General features: G+C 42.5%; 1 protein-coding gene across 1 annotated transcript in view; it reads right to left on the minus strand.

Annotated features, from left to right (window-relative positions):
* The window catches only part of LOC129699151 (low-density lipoprotein receptor-related protein 1-like), an 877,455-nt gene that overhangs the window by 199,880 nt on the left and 658,022 nt on the right, over positions 1-19,553 (minus strand). Inside the window, exons 50-52 of the mRNA XM_055638819.1 lie at positions 16,683-16,866; positions 15,151-15,236; positions 14,930-15,049 (exon numbers count right to left, since the gene is read on the minus strand). Coding sequence (XP_055494794.1) covers positions 14,930-15,049; positions 15,151-15,236; positions 16,683-16,866 — 390 coding nt within the window. The remainder of the gene's footprint in view (positions 1-14,929; positions 15,050-15,150; positions 15,237-16,682; positions 16,867-19,553) is intronic.

Below are 19,553 nucleotides of genomic sequence, written 5' to 3' on the forward strand. Positions count from 1 at the left end.
ATGAACTGGCCTCAACTGTATGTTGAGGCTAGTATATATATGCTAAGTGCATATGTCTATAAATGTATATATATGCTAAGTGCCCACTTACTGGTTAAATCACAGAAAGCAGAGCTAAACTCAAATAATTACATACCTCTTAAAATCCCGCGATCTCCAATATAAAAATATCCTGTGAGCTTGTGTTATTCAAGAGAATACGGCAGACCTCAGTTCAGTTCAGTTTAGTTTATTGTCACGTGTACCGAGGGTACAGTAAAAAGTTTTTGTTGCGTGCTATCCAATCAGCAGAAGGACAATACGTGAATAAAATCGAGCCATTTATAGTATACTAGACCAATGGCAGACCCGTTGGGTCTGCTCCCCCAACGCAGCCGTTCGCTACCTATAGCCGTTCCCTACCCGCAGCCCCCATGGGAGACGTGATCCTCGAACTGAAGCCGTCGTTGAAAGGCCGAATTAAATGGCGTCTCTTGAGGTTGAAATGCAGGCGCCAGCAGCCATTATGGTCGCTGGCCAGCAGGAGGTGACAAAATGAGTGAGTGGGGGGGGGGGGGGGGGGGGGGGGGGGGGGGGGGGGGGGGGGGGGGGGGGGGGGGGGGGGGGGGGGGGGGGGGGGGGGGGGGGGGGGGGGGGGGGGGGGGGGGGGGGTGGAAGGAGGAGGCGGGGGGGGGGGGGGGGGGGGGGGGGGGGGGGGGGGGGGGGGGGGGGGGGGGGGGGGGGGGTGGGGGGGGGGGGGGGGGGGGGGGGGGGGGGGGGGGGGGGGGGGGGGGGGGGGGGGGGGGGGGGGGGTGGGGGGTGGGGGGGGGGGGGGGGGGGGAGGGAGGGGGGGGGGGGGGGGGGGGGGGTGGTGGGGGGGGGGGGGGGTGGGGGGGGGGGGGGGGGGGGGGGGGGGGGGGGGGGGGGGGGGGGTGGGGGGGGGGGGGGGGGGGGGGGGGGGGGGGGGGTGGGGGGGGGGGGGGGGGGGGGGGGGGGGGGGGGGGGGGGGGGGGCCCGGGGGGGGGGTGGGGGGGGGGGGGGGGGGGGGGGGGGGGGGGTGGGGGGGGGGGGGGGGGGGTGGGGTGGGGGGGTTTTGATTAAAAACGTGTACTTAAAGGCGACGAAATGTAATGAGTAGTGGATACTTAGAAAGAAAAGCGAAATCTCCACCAAAATGGAAAAGACCTGGGAGATTGAGCGTCTGGATTCGGCGTGGCAGTGAATCAAAGGAAGAAAGTAAAAGTATCCATTCCGATTGGACATCTGCGAGCATCGGCCATTCCGATTGGACATCTGCGAGCATCGGCCGTTCCGATTGGACATCTGCGAGTATTGGGCACGAATCAAAAGGCAGAAAGGCACCCAGTCGTCAGGCACAGAGTTTTAAAGATAGATAGAAGATAGATACAAGGTAAGGGAATAATGTTTAGTGGAAAGTAAAGCCAACAAAGTCCAATCAAGGATAGTCTGAGGGTCACCAAGTAGGTAGATAGTAACTTCAACTGATTACAGATTGTAACTTCAACTGTATTCTCTCTAATAATGCAAATCCATTTATTTATAATTTCAAAAACATTGTATAAAGTCAGCACAAAATTCTGCATTGAATTTATCTGCTTGTGATGGACACAAAATGCCGGAATAAGTCAGCGGGGCAGGCAGCATCTCTGAATAGAAGGAATGGGTGGCGTTTCAGGTCGAGACCCTTCTCCAGCCAGTATGAAGAAGAAGGGTCTCAACCCGAAATGTCACCCATTCTTTCTATCCAGAAATGCTGCCTGTCCCGTTGAGTCACTCCAGCATTTAGTGTCTAGCTTTGGTGTAAACCAGCATCTGCAGTTCCTTGCTACACACGTACCTTCTTGTGACTTGTAAACATTAGGTTAATGAGATGATCCATCAGTTTGTTATATCAGATGATGGAATTGCTAAAATGCACAATATTATTTATAAGAACAATTTTTAATCAAATTATGTATTCCATTGCCTGTTGTTAGGCACAATCCTCTGGTCTCTTCATTTGGTTTTAATAGGAACACTTGAATGTTTTTTTAATGGTCAATTTGTGATGTATTAATGGTCTCCAGTTCCCCAAAGCTGATGAAATGCACTATATGTTCAATTTCTGATGTTCCTACACTCACTCTGCTGAATACAAATGAAGGAAAAAATCTAGAATTTCTTTAGGCACAGTACATGCTTCAGCTGCATGGTTTTGACTCCACAATGATGGAATCTGTCCCCACGGACAAAAACAGCTCATCGAAGGAGCTGGGACAGTTTTCTGTTATGAGGGCAGATCTACAATGTCAAGTCATGATTCTGAATAAGGGATTATCCAATTTTAATACTATCTAAGTCACTGGATCTAAAAAAGGACTGTGCTAATTGCATACATGGATGCTGATTGCTCAGGTGTATATCTCCTTTTGCCAATGTTGTGCAAGAATTTGTATCATTACTCCGAGCACTTTATTTCCCCCTCTCCTTTACAGCCTTCTGGGTCCCAAACAGAAAGCAGATGATTCTATGTTTCTTGGTTTTGCATTCCCACCGGATTAAAAAAAAATATGCATTCATTTCAAGTACAAACTGGAACTCCTGAAAGGAAACAATGGTACCCTCTGTTGCCTTGGAAGAACAGGTGCTTTTATTTTTGGAGATGGAAATGCAACATGATTTTAGCAGGAACAAAAACAAAAATGCTAGAAGAATTCATCCTCTCACATAGAACTTGTGGAAAGAGAAAACAGTCAACATTTTGGCTCAGTGACTCTTCCTCAGAACTGAGGACAGAGAGGGGATGGGGAAATGAGAAGTGCCTCTGACCCAAGGCTTTGACTGGTTTTACATTCCACAGATGGTATTTGACCTGCTAAGATCTTCCAATATTTACACTTTCATTTCAGATTCCTGCATCTGCAGTTTTAATTATTTACCAATGCTGTTGATTTTGCAGAATCAGTGCATATTTTCCACTTTGTCTCAGGATTATAGCTGGATATTTTTCTGAACTAAAAGATTTATTCAGTTTGTTACTGATTCTACCCACTGTGGTTCAAATAGGGCACAACTGAAAGATGCAAAATACACGCATTTGCCAGAAAATCAAGACTCACCATGATACTGCAGCCAGTATTCTCCTTTTACAGCATCCCAGACAAGTTATCCTCTCTCTATATTAATTCAATCATCAGATTAATGTTTACTGTTTGCATTCAGGATGATGGGTTGAACAGACTTACAGCTCTAAGGCCTGAGTACCCCCAAACCCATTTATTGATCCAGCTTCAGTTTTCTCAACTGCCACCTCAACAATGATGCATTCATTCACATTCCATAATAAGAAACACTTTCAGAGCAATACTGTTACTACAACTTCAAATACTAAATTAATTTTGTAAGAATGCTATCCATTGTGATCCCTGTAAAATTCGCTCATGGAATTGAATTGCATTTCAGCGCCATAACCATCCTTACTGTACATTTTCTCCATGCCATTTCCTTCAATATCTTTTAAGTGAATCCATAGATTACTTCTTCAATCAGAAATCTCCAGCCATTAAAGTGATGTATTGCACTACACAGCTTCAGTCCTCAAAAGAGTTCAGTCAGAGAAAGTGGCAGGTTGTTTCACCTCTTTTGAATCCTTATGATATGCTGCCTTAAATTGATTTACTGTCCAAAATAATTTGGGTAAAATAGTTTGAACCATACCAAGAAATGAATTCTTCCAGTGTCGAGTAACATCAACTTCATAGCTTAATCATTCAATTGTGGGTAAATGCTGAAGAAAAGGTCCTATAGTGGAGCAGTTAAAATTTGCTGGATGTAGCCCATGCAATGTTAACCTGCAATTGTAAGGACAAGGAATGCCAACTACCTCAGGTTGCATGACTCTTCTTTGAATATGCAGATTAAATATTTCCCCTCACGGCAAATGTTTGATGGTGGAATCAAAAGGACATTTTTAAGGTGATTTTTTAACATGATTTTTGGGATAAGGAGATGACCCTCGTATCTTACCCATCCCATTCAAATAATTGCCTGCATGATTTAACTGCCGCGTAACAGCCCCTACAATGTCTCATGCCATCAGCACAATTCCTACCCAATGCCATGGTTACATTTCTCCCCCTTTCAAGCAGGGCTAGGTTGAATAATAATTTACAGGTTAGGCCAAAAATGAGGCTAACACATTTTTATTTGAATGAAAGATACAACATAGAAACAAGCCATTTGGGCCATTGGGTCCATGCCGACCATCAATCACCCATTCACACCAGTTCTATATAAACCCACTTTCACTGCACACTCCATTCCCAGCACACTCGAGGTGATTTACAGAGGCCTATTAATTTACAAACCTGCGTATCTTTTGGATATGGGAACAAACTGGAGCACACAAAGGAAACACATATGGTCACAGGGAGAACGTGCAAACTCAAAGGTATCAAAAGTCAAAGGTATTTTATTGGTCACATTCACATACACCGAGGTGCAAGGAAGTGAAACGCTTTTTGCCATTTTGCAGCACACAAAAAAAGAATACAGACATAACACCAATGAGAGTCTTAAACACAAAGAACATCCCCCACAATGGTTCCCATTATGAGGGAAGGCACAAAGTCCAGTCCCCAACCCCAATTCACCCATAGTCGGGCCTATTGAGGCCTCCACATTTGCCTCTACGGAGGCCCGATGTTCCTGGCCGTTCTCGCCAGGTGGTGGTGCTCCGCATCGGGAGAGTCCTCACAGCGGCATGGGAATCCTGGAACGGCCGCCTCCGTACTGGAGGTCGCGGCTTCCGAAGCCGACAAGGCCGCGCCGGATGGAGCTCCACAACTGGCGATCTCGTCGCGAGATCCCAGGCTCCCGGTGTAAAGTTCAGCGCCGCCGCCCGCAGCTGGCCGCTCCACAGTCCCGCAGCTCCACGATGTTGTTCCTGGCAGTCTCAGCTCACCGGAGGACCAGCACGGCGACCCGGGCAAGGCATCGCCCGCTCCACGATAGCGCTCCAGCGCTGTGCCGCCGCCGAAGCCGAGGTTCTGGGCGGTCCGCGACAGGAAACGCCGCTCAACGCACGCTGGTAGGCTGCGGGGACGGGTCGAAGCTGCAGCCCGGAGAAAAACTGCCTCTCCGACCAGGTAGGGACCCTGAAAGGCAGTTTCCCTTTCTCCCTACCCCCACCCCCCACACAAAAAAGTCTAGACCTCCAAACAAAACACTTTAACTAACTAAAAATAAAAATAAAACGGTGAAAAGCCGTGCACAGGACAGCGCACACAGCGCACACGACTCTACACAGAAAGCACCTGAAATCAGGATCAAACCCCGGTCTCTGGCACTAGGAGGCACTATGCCACTGTGCCACATTGAAATGGTATCACTGAAGTTGGTCATCGGGCAGCAATGTGATAAGAATGTTCCGCTCACATTATCACTGCCCTCTCTAATTCCATTCCTGGAGGAAATTATCCATTGCCCCTGCATGCTGATGATTGCATGCATTCTGAGGACACCAAATTTACAATTTTAAACTTAGAAACATATGTAAATTACTGGTTACACAAAATTGCTGGAGAAACTCAGCTGGTGCAGCAGCATCTATGGAGCGAAGGAAATAGGCGACGTAAATTACTGGCTGTGTTGTACCTGTGTTTGGTATCATGTTCTTATGCCAGGTTGTACCACACATGTATTTTGACTGAATGTCAAAGATTGTGGTAGGCGTGAGATTCATTGCAGATCCCTGTACATCCATCAGATTATAAACAGTGACACATATGATTTTGTGGAAAGTAGTTGGTTCATAAAGTTAAGGAAATCTCCTCTTGTGGTTTTGTGGAAATGGATAAGTCTGTACACACTCTGGAACAGTACATCATTCACAGTTTCAATGCGGCTGCATATCGATCTTTGGGTAATGCCTACTAAATTGCCACCAAATGATTGGATTGAGTCAGCGGGGAAAGAGGAATTAGGTGGTTTAGAGTTTACAGCTGCAGGCAAGCAGTGTTACTCACAGGGGAAACCATTAAATAATTTGATACTACCTGACAATTCTGTCATTTTTTCTCCAAACTGAACATTCTTCAAAACAGCTGCAGGGCAAAACTGCTTGGGAAACTTTCCTTTCAGGATTTAGCTATTGTCCATTCTCTAGACATTGCTGATCAATTAATTCCTTACTGGATAGAGCCCACTCCTTATTTATTTAGCTCATACTATATTTTTACAATAGCAACTCACATCTACTTCTGAAGGCGAGGAGACAAACATAGAAACATAGAAAATACCTGCAGGAGGAGGCCATTCGGCCCTTCGAGCCAGCACCGCCATTCATTGTAATCATGGCTGATCGTCCCCAATCAATAACCCGTGCCTGCCTTCTACAAATATCCCTTGATTCTACTAGCCCCTAGAGCTCCATCTAACTCTCTCTTAAATCCATCCAGTGATTTGGCCTCCACTGCCCTCTATGGCAGAGAATTCCACAAATTCACAATCCGTGGGTGAAATCATTAATACATATGGTAAACAGTTGCGGCCCCAACACCGAGCCTTGCGGCACTCCACTCGCCACTGCTTGACATTCTGAAAAGGACCCATTCACTCCTACTCTTTGCTTCCTGTCTACCAACCAATTTTCTATCCACGTCAACTTCCTACCCCCAATACTATGTGCTTCATTTTAGTCACCGGTCTCCTGTGCGGGACCATCAAAGGCTTTCTGAAAGTCTAGATACACTGCATTCACTGGCTCCCCTTCAAATCTGTCCAAATCTGAGGAAGGACATTATTGCCATCGAGGGAGTACAGAGAAGGGTCACCAGACTAATTCCTGGGATGTCAGGACTGTCTTATGAAGAAAGACTGGATAGACTTGTTTTATACTCTCTAGAATTTAGGAGATTGAGAGGGGATCCTACAGAATTCTTAAGGGGTTGGACAGGCTAGATGCAGGAAGATTGTTCCCGATGTTGGGGAAGTCCAGGACAAGGGGTCACAGCTTAAGGATAAGGGGGAAATCCTTTAAAACCGAGATGAGGGAGAACTTTTTTCACACACAGAGAGTGGTGAATCTCTGGAACTCTCTGCCACAGAGGGTAGTTGAGGCCAGTTCATTGGCTATATTTAAGAGGGAGTTAGATGTGGCCCTTGTGGCCAAGGGATCAGAGGGTATGGAGAGAAGGCAGGTACGGGATACTGAGTTGGATGATCAGCCATGATCATTTAAATGGCGGTGCAGGCTCGAAGGGCCGAATGGCCTACTCCTGCACCTAATTTCTATGTTTCTATGTTTCTATGTTTCACCCATTTTACTTGACAGATCCTCAAAAATTTCTCGAATATTAGTCAAGCATGATTTTCCTTTCATAAATCCATGCTGACTTGGATTAATTCTTTTACTGCTATCCAAATGCCCCATTATTACCTCTTTAATAATTAAATTCAGCATCTTTCCCACCACCAGTCAGGCTAACTGGTCTGTAATTCGTCGTTTTCTCTCTCGCTCCTTTCTTGAAAAGTGGGATAACATTAGCTATCCTCCAATCCACAGGAACTGATCCTGAATCTATTGAACATTGGAAAATGATCACCAATGCGTCCACTATTTCTAGAGCCACCTCCCTGAGGAACCTGGGATGTAAATCCCAGGGGATTTACCATCCTTCAGTCCCATTAGCCTACTTAATACTATTTCTCAACTAATAAAAATGTCTTTCAGTTCCTCTACCCCCTTAGATCCTCTGTCCTCCAGTACTTCTGGGAGATTGTTGGTGTCTTCCTTAGTGAAGACAGATCCAAAGTACCTGTTCAACTCCTCTGCCATTTCCTTGTTCCCCATAATAATTTCACCCGTGACTGCCTTCACGGGACCCACATTTGACTTTGCTATTCTTTTTCCCTTAACATATCTGAAGAAGCTTTTACTGTCCTTCATTATATTCCTGGCCAGCTTCCCCTTGTACTTCATCTTTTCAGCCCGCATTGCCCGTTTTTTCATTCTGTTGTTCTACGAAAGTTTCCCAATCCTCTGGCTTCCGGCTACTCTTTGCTGTGTTATACATCTTTTCGTTGAGTTATATTCTATCCCTAACTTCTCTTGTCAGCCACAGTTGCCTCCTACTCCCCTTAGAATATTTCTTCCTTTTTGGAATGAAATGATCCTGCGTCTTTTCCGGGTTATGCCCAGAATTTCCTGTCATTGTTGTTCCACCGTCATTCCTGTTAGGATCCCTTTCTAGTCTACCATGGCCAGCTCCTCCCTCATGCCTTCATAGTCCCCTTTGTTCAACTGCATCACTAACACTTCTGATTTAACCTTCACCTTCTCAAATTGCAGATTAAAACTAATCATATTATGATCACTACCTCCAAGTGGTCCCTTTACCTCTAGTTCTCTTATCAAATCTGGTTCATTGGACAACACTAAATCCAGAATTGCCTTTTCTCTGTCGGCTCCATTACAAGCTGCTCTAAGAATCTATCTCGGAGGCATTCTATAAACTCTCTTTCTTGGGGTCCTGAACCAACCTGATTCCCCAGTCTACCTGCATATTGAAATCCCCCATCACCACAGTGGCATTACCTTTGTTACATGCCAGTTTTAACTCCTGCTGCAACTTACACCCTACATCCAGGCTACTATTTGGAGGTCCCTAGATAACACCAATTAGTGTCTTCTTGCCTTTACAATTCCTCAACTCAATCCACAGTGACTCTTCCTCGTCAGTCCCTATGTCTTCCCTCGCAAGGGTCTGAATTCCATCCCTCACCAGCAGAGCTACCCCCTCCCCCCTCCTCTGTCCACCTGCCTGTCCATTCTATAGGATGCATAACCCTGAATTTTAAGTTCCCATGCCCGATCCTCCTGCAGCCACATACAATATTTTAAATTCCTAACGCATCTCACCTTTCACATCGATCCCTATTACACTTGGCCATACTCTCCTATCCCTTGGTGAGCTTTCTTTCCTGTCTATTCCGGGGGCATTAATTATCCCTTTACTCCTTTTCCTTTTAACTCTGTCCTTGACTATCCCATTTGGCACCCCCCCTTATTTATTTTAAAACCACCTGTGTAGCAGTGGCAAACCTGCCTGCCAGAATGCCGGTCCCCCACCTGTTAAGGTGCAATCCGTCCCTTTTGTACAGTTCCCCTTTATTCCAAAACAGATCCCAGTGGTCTAAAAATCTAAATCCCTGCCCCCTGCAACAGTTCCTCAGCCATACATTCAGGTCCTGTATCTCCCTGTTCCTGCTCTCGCCAGCACGAGGAACTGAAAGCAAACCTGTGATAACCACCCTGGATTTTCAGCACTTTTCCGAGCTGTCTAAAGTCACGCTTCAGAATATTCATCCCCTTCTATCCGACATCATTTGTGCCAACATGCACTACCACTTCCGGCTGTTCACCTTCGCCCTTGAGGATTTTCTGCACTCTGTCCGTGACAACAAAGGTTTACTTCCATTCATAAAAACAGAGCAGGAGGACAGAAAAATAATTTTGGTAGCTTAGAGTATTTGGGAGCTTATGATTGCTAATTTTAATTTGCCCAATTGAACCAGTGGCAAAATTAAACCACCTGAGAATTCCTTTCATTGTGTTCTGGCCATTTTGGTATTTTGACGCTGACCTGAGCAAGAATTCCGAGCAACTTTCTAACGCAGGTCAACTTGGAACGAAGGTGAATCAGAAGTAAGTGTTTTCTTTGAAAATGTGTTTTAATTTTAGGATCATTATGATTAGACAAACTCATTGTAACAATCATAGACCTCTCCCACCAGCGACATAAACCGCTAGCTCTTTCCTCCTCCCGTCCCAATTCTAGTGGTTGCAGAGTTGTTATGAAACTCTCTGGGCAGCCGGATCTTATCAATATCAGTTCAGGTTAAAGACTGATTCAATTGTACGGGAGCATTCCATCCATCAGTTTGTTGTTAGCAGCAATGCAGTGTATTTCCACAAAACTTTATTTGAAGAAGGCCATTGGGTGTAGATGCTTAAATCACTTTGAAAGTCACCAGGCAGCAATTGCAAAAATGTTTTCCATCTAACTTCCTGTCACCTGCGGCCATTATCTGCCACTAATGTTACAGCTGATGATTGAGGTGATTTGTTTGGTTCTACTATGTTGTAATGCATTTACTGAAGGGTTGCTGAAACCATGTGAAAGTCCAACCATGCTTTAACGGTGAAGCTCTAATGTTAATACTTAATATAGCGGAGATATTGTCACAATTACAATAACATATGCTGATTGAAGGAATTGAAACCCCTTAAATGTAAGATATTTTTGTTTACACATTGGGCAGTGGGCAGATGCTATAGATCTGCATGGGAAGGTAGACGCTCCCGTCCCCACGAGTCTCGGGCAAATGGAGCTTGTCAGCCTGGGAAGGCAGTCCATCTAGGAGTGGGAAAACTCTGATTTAAAACCTCTCCTGCCTTGTGGTCATATCCAGTCATGGAAAAGGATCCTGGAGTAAACCTCATGAAAATCTAGAGTCAGAACCCCTAAGGCAGTTCATCGTTGTCTACAACCTCGCTCTGGCAGCTCCTGCGATGGCGCTGGTGCCAAACTGTAACAACCCTGCTGTTCCTTTGGATCAATCAACGACATGGAGAGGGGGGACGTGCTGCAAAGGGCAACAGCCTGTCCTCCATATGACATCGCCCAGGCTTGCATCCGACCAGGATGCATCGCCCATGATCAGTCATTTGACCGAGAGGGGCCTACCACTTTGTTAACAGTTTAACTGCATGAAGAAAATTAAGGTTACAAGTCATATACTTTTTCTTATCTTTCAGTGCTGGTTACAGGAGTCAGATGTATCTATATTAACAGTTATTTTGTAAATGACAGGAGAAAGTCTTGGAACATAATGGCTTTTAGTCTATATCCGTGCATAAAAAAATATATATTTTCAGTGAAGAGAAAGTGTCTTACACCCAAGACTTTTCTCTCTCCTGCTCTACATTTCCATCAGTGCATTTTTTATACTTTCATTAGCTTACTCACACCCACTTATGTATAAATAATACACACTAATGTTCCAATTCTGATGCTAAGTAGCTGTTTTGCGAGTGCCTATACTCGATCTTTATGAGCAAGGCCTTTTATGTAATACAATATCAATATAAATTTGTGAAGGGGTACTATCAGACAAAGACATTTCTGTTGCCTATGCTCACTTTAAAGGGGGGGGGGGGGGGGGGGGGGGGGGGGGGATGGCAGGTCAAGTGATAGGAAATTTGAAGATCAGGTTTTTTTTGGCAATTTGGTTGCTTCTGCCTCAGCACCAACACCAGATTTAATCGCAGTGCAGTGGACGGACAGATAAGAAATGGGTGGCTGCACCTCCCACTGCATGCATGTGCATGCACACAAAACCTGAACTTATATTTGCATTCACCAGATTTAGAGTTTAGAGTTCCCATCATTTTATATGTCTTTAGTTTAAACTAGCCGAGAACTTTCTACATTGGGTGGCCCTCTCACGCAAGGAGTGCCAATGCATCTACTCTTCCAAAACATATCAACCTCCCATATTATTCTCAGTTTTGAACAGTTAAGGAAGAAATCCTTTGGAAGAAATATGTTCTCTTGTACACAACCTGTTAAAGTATGATCAATGTTATATTGTGAAAGACTTAGAAAAATCATGCATTTTGTTCTTTAGACAGTGTTCTCAATTTTGGAAAGTACTCCAAGCCTTGAACAATGGAACAAATAATTCTTCTGAAGGTCATATAAACCATAAGAGTGACTTACATTAGCAAGGCAGGTTGGATAGTCAATTGTGAAATAACATTTTGGCACATTATCACCCCAAATCTCTTAAGCTTAAGTATTTGAAATTGTTTTGTGGTTCGCAATATGTACAATTACTGATTTAATGGAATATCCAAACAGTGTTAATAATTCAGGGTTAACTTGATACAACTTAAGTAAATAAAGTGAATGTGCTAACATAAGTGGCCATTACTGTTTCTTGGTTGCGAGAGGGACAGGACTGGCAGCTCATTCCAAAGATTGAATGTTTCAGACGTGATAGAGAAGGAGGTAAATGAGGTGGAGAAATAGCTATATTAATCAGGCGGAATATCAAACCTACACTCAGGGAGAACATACTGGAAGATTCTCTCTAAGTGAACCTCAGAGGCATTATAAGTAGAGCTCAAATAGGCAATATTGGCAGATCTCAAAAATAAGAAAGGTGCAGTCAGGCTGATGTGATTATGGGAAAGGCCTCTCGATAACCAACAGGAGATAGAGGAACCTGATATGTAGAGATAATATGAAAAGATGTAAAAGCAATAGGGTTGTTATAGTGAGTGACTTAAATTTCCTCAGTATCCATTGGAACTTCCTCAGATCAAGAAGCTTAGATGGGGCAACATTTGTTAGATGAATCCATGACAGTTTCTTGAAACAACATGTGAATAGTCCAATTTGAGGATGGACCATATTGGAACTTATATTGGGATACAATCCTGCCCAAGAGATGGGTATTTCAATGGGAGTGATCACTCCTCCTTAAGTTTAAAATAGATATGTATAAGTATGTCTGGATTTTTGGGGAAACTACTACATTGGGGAAGAGCAAATTACAACATTAGTTGACAGGAGCTAGAGGAGCTAACTTTGGAATAGCTGTTTTAAGGCCCTATCCTATATGTGGGAGTCGTTGAAAGACTAGCTGATCAAAGTTGAGGACTATATTCCATCAAGGAGAATGGATGGCAATATAAGGGAACCTTGGATGATGAGAATGTTGTAAATTTGGTCAAACAGAATACGCATAGCATATGTGAGGTTGAGAATTTTTTTTAAAGTTTAAAATGAGGGCAAGGGAAAGGAGAAGTGAGGGAGGGATTGTGGGAGGGTAGGATGAGAGGGAAAGGAAGAGGGAGGAGCTTAGGGAGAGTGGGGGAGGAGGGGGATAGAGGGAGGGGAAGGTGGGAGTAGAGTGGGGGGAATGGGCAAGGTACAGAGTGGGGAGTAGAGGGAGAGGCGGGAAGTGGGGGCGGTGAGGAGGGGTAGTAGGGGGGATAGGGGAAGTGAGGAGCGGGGAGGTGGGGGATAGTCATAGGAGGTGGTTAGTGAGGGGAGAGGAGTTATGGAGGGAGGGAAGGTGTGACTGAACGTAGGGGAAGGGAGAGGTGAGGGACGGATTGGGGATGGAAGGAGAAGAGGGAGTGTGAAGACAAAGGGGAGAGAGTGCTAGGGATGAGGGGAAATGAGCTGCACCTGTGCAGTTGGGGGCTATGGGTGAGTGGTGGAATATTGCTTTGGGGGACCAAGCCTTTTTTCCTCCCCACCCTATCAGTCTGAAGATGTGTCTCAACATGAAATGTTGCCTATTCCTTCCCTCCATAGATGCTGCCTCACCCGTTGAGTTTCTCCAGCATTTTGTGTTCACATTCAGTAGGATGTATATCAGCTCCAGATATGTGTGAAGAAATGGCAGATAAAGTTTAATTTAGGAAAAAGTAAGGGTTGGCACTTTGGGAGGTCAAATTCAAGGGTAAAATAAATGGTTAAAAGTAGGATCCGCAAGAGTATTGATATACAGAGAGATCCTGGGGTCCAAGTCCATAGCTCCCTGAAAGTAGCAACCCAAGTACATAGAATGTTAAAGTAGGCATATATTATGTTTTCTTCATCATTAGGGATATTGAGTACAGGAGTCAGGAAGCCATGTTACCGCATTATAAAACTTTGATTAGGCCACATTTAGAGCAATGTGAGGAGTTTTGTTTGCCCCATTACAAGAAGGATGTGGAGACTTTTGAGATGGTGCAGAAGTGGTTTACCAGAATGATGCCTGTGTTAGGGGATATTAGTTATGAGGAGAGATTGAATAAACTCTGGTGCACTAGGATAAGGGGAGTTTATGATAGAAACATAGAAGTTTATACAATTATGAGAAGCATGGCTAGGTTAGAGAATCTTTCCCCCCTGGTGGAGATTAAAAAGAAAGATTGGAAAACAAATTAATGGAGATTTGTGGGGATTTCTTTTTTACACAGAGAGTGGAAGGAATCTGGTACGTTGCAAAAGGTGGTTGGGAAAGCAGATATAATGGTGGTGTTTTTGTGGCTTTTGGATAGGCACATGAATATGCAGTTAATGGAAGGATATGAATCACGTGAAGGCCTAAGTTATTACTTTCATTTGGCATCATATTTGACAAGGACATTATGGGCTGAAGTGCCTGTTCCCGTGTTGCACAATTTTATATTCTAAATTATTTTTATTTTCAACCACATTGAAAATTAATTTAATAAAGTTATAATTTTGGTTATTTCATATATCAAAATTTGTCACCCAATACAACAATTTTTAATGTTTGATTAGATACACGGGAAATAAATCACTGGATTTTTTTTTAATAAACCAAACAAAAAGTGAAATGAGGAAAAATGAAATAACATTACCTTTATAAATGAGGGTTATCATTCCACACCAAATGACTAGATCTTTACTTGTGCATTAGGTGCGGCTGATTTAAAGACAAAGAACCACTTGCAAGGTATAATCGGCTCAATGTGATCTAGACCTGCCAATGGACACAACAGTGCATGTAGCTACAGCACAGAAGGTCAATATTGCATTGTGTTGACACAAGAGCTGAACAAGGCAAACTGAACATCTGAGGGGAGGCAAAAGGTGGTTCCTTCCAATTAATTTGGATTAAATGTACATCAGGTTTGAATGGGGAATTTAAAAAATATTTGTTTCCTTGATATATAAAATCAAATTACATTATCGTTGCGAGACTTGCTTTTTCAACAAAATTTTTTTGAGAACTATAAATCTTACATGGATGTATAAAACATGTGACCTCATATTGCATATTTGGGTTACCATAGGATCACAAATTTAGAAAATTCTAAAATTATTCCCATTCAAATCCCAAAAGCAAATGCTCCTACCTCAGGATTGCTTCCATTTAAATGGATCCTTGATATCGTACTGCCTTGTGTGGTGAAATCAGCCCAATAAATACATTGTTCCCTGTAGTCAAAATCTATCGCCTGAACATTGTTTAATCCCTGCAAAATAAAATAATTTGGTTCATACTAATGTGTGATGATTAAAAATGCAGAGTGGAGTAAAATAAGAGCAAAATAAAAACAAGTTCAATGTGGTTTACCTGTTTTAATAATGTGTAGTTGAATCCATCTATACTCATTTTTCTGATTTCATGTCGATCAGCAAAAATTAAAAATGGTTCCTCATCTGAACACAAAGTCAAACAAAAAAACGTAATTAAGTGTGATAATTTGCTTTAAGAGGTCATATATAGTTGTGCAGACACACATTCACTGAATTTCCACAGTCTATATTCTATGGAATTTAGAAGTGATCTCATTGAAAAGTATAACATTTGTGGAGGTTTTAATGGCTTGGATGCTTTGTTGGGGAATCTAGAATTAAGGTTATGCAGTAGAAATTTGTTGTTTGAATGAGTTAAATGCATAATTTAACACCTTATGAACCTAGTGCAAAATTTTGTGGATGTCAATTGAGACAAATATCAGAAGGAAAGTGTAGTCTGCATCCATAGCTATTGTATCTATCTTGGACTAGCAGTTGAGGACACATTTCTAAAACCAAATATCTGAATAAAATAACTGAAACCGAGATGAGTAGAAATTCCTCCATTCAGAGCATAATGATTCATTGGAATTCTCAATTTCAGAGAAATGTGAATGCTTAGTCATTGAATTTATTCCAAAATTAGATTTCAAGGGACCGAGTAAGTGAAGATTCATGGGGATTAGGCAGGTCGTTCAGCAAAATGTCACCCATGATCTAATTGAATGTGTAGTAGGTTTGGAAACATGAGACTTACTCTTCCCATTCCTATTTTTTCTACTTTTATTAGATTGCAACCTGGTAATGCATAGATTCAATGCAACACATGCAGCAGCCAATAAATTGGTTAAAATAAAACTTTCACTTTTGATGTTGTGACAAAAGAATAATCTGCTCAGGTGTCATATAACACTAAGTGCTGTAACAGAACAGTCATACATTCAGGAGTATCTCTCCTCTACGCTTCATTCCATGTTTAATGTTGCAAGTTAGAAGCAAGACCAGACATTTTTTTTTCATTATAACTGTAGGTTTTACATAATCCACTGGGGAATGATGCATACAGTTCCATTTTACATGAGGAGACAGTCAAGATTTTAAATAATCTTTAAAAACATTTATTGAAGTATAATACAAAATCACAATGCAGAAAATATGATCCTTATGTAAACCCAGCTAGCTTATTATCTTTAATAGGCAATAGGATAACATGTCTCTGAAATGTTATTATTTTCCCCAATGAAAATCCGAACTGAAATGAAAACTTTTCAGACAACGTTAAGGATCTCCATCAAGGAAATGGCAGAAATGATTATAATATGCTATTAAAGAAGTAAATCTCTTGATTGGAAGTGCAAGGTGCAACATTAGTACTAGATATTAATCTCCCTATGGAAAGTTTCTTTGTTCACTTTTTAAAGTTGTATCAACAAAAAGTTAATGCACATACTATTAATCTAATACTCTGCAATTTCGTCCACTGGGGTTTTAAAAATGGTTTATTTCTTGAAATCATGTTTCCTATCGTGCATCTATTGTGAATCTCAACAGACTTTAATGCAGAAGGGAATAAATAGAAAATCATACCTGATAAAACTTTGCAGCTATTGGGATTATCTGCTCGTATTTCATAACCTTCAGCACACAAACACCTGTAGGTTCCATATGTATTGATGCATTGCTGGCTACAGGGGAAGCTGGTTGCACATTCATCAATGTCAATACAGGTTTTGCCATCACCTTTCAGTCTGAATCCAGGCCAGCATTTGCACTGAAAAATACAAATTATTAACAAAATTACCATCATCAGCAGTTCATTTGAAGACCAGCACTTTAAATCTATTCACTGCATTACTGTCAGTATATATATATATTCCCCAACACAACCCGTTCTCCCAACGCAAGGCGGGGGTTGTGGGGGGCAGGGGGGGTTTGTGGGAGGATGATTTAAACACCATAGCTAGTCTATGTCGGGTTGAATTCCTTTACCACCCTCCGTTGCGGGGAATTGTGACGTCACTAAGCGGGTCGAAAGTCGTTTGGAAGCGGGTTGAAAGGCATTTAAAAGCTGGTTTGGGGTATTTTTAAAACCGTGTAACTTGTGAAATATAGCATGAAATATGAAGGGATCAGTTCATTTTGTCGAGCGAAAAAATGTAATTTATAATATGTGAAAATTTGAGCGCTAGTGCGTAGCGTTTTTCACGAAGGTATAAAAACACATCCACACACACCCGTACGTGCACACACACACACACACACACACAAACATACATTCGGGATGAGACTTTTAATAAGTAGATAGATATAGATAGATATAGATTTAGAGATATAGATATAGATATATATATATAACTCGTATAAAATTATTCAAAACAAAAAACTCTGATATTGTTATTTTTTTAAGGAAAAAAAAGATTTATGTATTAAGTACCTAAAATGTTCAAGTGAAGCTTATTGGGAAGAATAAAACTGTACCAATTTATTGGACATAATGCAGGCCTTAATATTCAAATACTGAAAATGGCTCACTACATAAATTCAGTCAGAGTCAGAGTGCAGCTGTCAAAAGAAGCTTTTAGAGTTCATGGCAGAAACCGTAGTTAGTCACTTTTGATGTGCAAAATAGGAGGCTGATTATTCCTAAATGCTTTTATTCCATTTATCAAACTAGCCAGCCTTAACATAATTGGTCAACCATGCAGATGACAGGTAAAGGTGGTTTGGATATTGGTTTAAAATAATTTAAGATAAGACATTAGATAATGAGTACCTTTTTGGAAAATACATTTGCCTGAAGAAGGGTCTCAATCTGAAAGGTCACCCATTCCTTTTCTCCAGAGATGCTTCCTGTCCTGCTGAGTTAATCCAGCTTTTTGTGTCTATCTTCTGCTTAAAGCATAAGATCTATTTTAACTCAGATTAATGTTTGGTTTCTGATTTTCCCTTTCCACCCTTCAACATTGCTCCTCGTTCTTCTCTCAACTGTTCAGTCCATTTTGCAAGACCATTCTGAGTAATATTACCATTGATGCAAAGGTATGATGTTGCAGTCTTCATCACCATGTCGGGGCACTGGGGAATGTTGCAGAATAAAGGGACTGAGGAGTACAAGGATATAAGGTTTCAATGTCATAGTCGTATTTGCTTTTATAGATTCCTCTGGCCGTTCGCTCCAGATATGGCCTAGCCTCTTAAATCTTTCCCCTCTCATCTTAAGTCAATGCTCTTACATAGAAACATAGAAATAGAAACATAGAAATTAGGTGCAGGAGTAGGCCATTCGGCCCTTCGAGCCTGCACCGCCATTTAATATGATCATGGCTGATCATCCAACTCAGTATCCCGTACCTGCCTTTTCTCCATACCCTCTGATCCCCTTGGCCACAAGGGCCACATCTAACTCCCTCTTAAATATAGCCAATGAACTGGCCTCAACTACCCTCTGTGGCAGAGAGTTCCAGAGATTCACCACTCTCTGTGTGAAAAAAGTTCTCCTCATCTCGGTTTTAAAGGATTTCCCCCTTATCCTTAAGCTGTGACCCCTTGTCCTGGACTTCCCCAACATCGGAAACAATCTTCCTGCATCTAGCCTGTCCAACCCCTTAAGAATTTTGTAAGTTTCTATAAGATCCCCTCTCAATCTCCTAAACTCTAGAGAGTATAAACCAAGTCTATCCAGTCTTTCTTCATAAGACAGTCCTGACATCCCAGGAATCAGTCTGGTGAACCTTCTCTGCACTCCCTCTATGGCAATAATGTCCTTCCTCAGATTTGGAGACCAAAACTGCACGCAATACTCCAGGTGTGGTCTCACCAAGACCCTATACAACTGCAGTAGAACCTCCCTGCTCCTATACTCAAATCCTCTTGCTATGAAAGCCAACATGCCATTCGCTTTCTTTACTGACTGCTGTACTGGTTTAGAATCCTTGGAAAAAATCATTCACTTTATTCCTGTTCCAACAGAACATACGTGGAGAAGTTGAGGCAATTACAAAAATAACATTTAAAAGGATTTGGATAGATACATGCTGAGGAAATGTTTAGAGGGATATGGTTCTAATGTGGGAAAATGGATCTGATGTAGATTGCCATCTGGCTCGGCTTAGTTGAGATGGGTAGAAGGATCTGTTTCCATGTTGTATGACTCAATATTGTGTAGGGATTTCCATCAGAAGGCAATATATTACTGGTCTTTGGTAAACCAGTTCTTATTCGTTAAATCCACACCAATGCTTGTCTTTATTGGTCAGGGCATTGAGTATAAGAGTCCAGAAGTCATGTTGCAGCTTTACAAAACTTTGTTTAGAACACAGTTGCAGTTCTGTTCCCTGCATCACAGGAAGGATGTGCAATTTGGAGAGGGTGCCAAAGAGGGTTACCAGGATAATGCATGCATTAGATGGTATTAGCAATAAGGAAAAGTTGAACAAACGTGGATTGTTTTCTCTGGAG

This window comes from Leucoraja erinacea, chromosome 7 (assembly GCF_028641065.1).
Source record: "Leucoraja erinacea ecotype New England chromosome 7, Leri_hhj_1, whole genome shotgun sequence".
NCBI classification, from domain to species: domain Eukaryota; kingdom Metazoa; phylum Chordata; class Chondrichthyes; order Rajiformes; family Rajidae; genus Leucoraja; species Leucoraja erinaceus.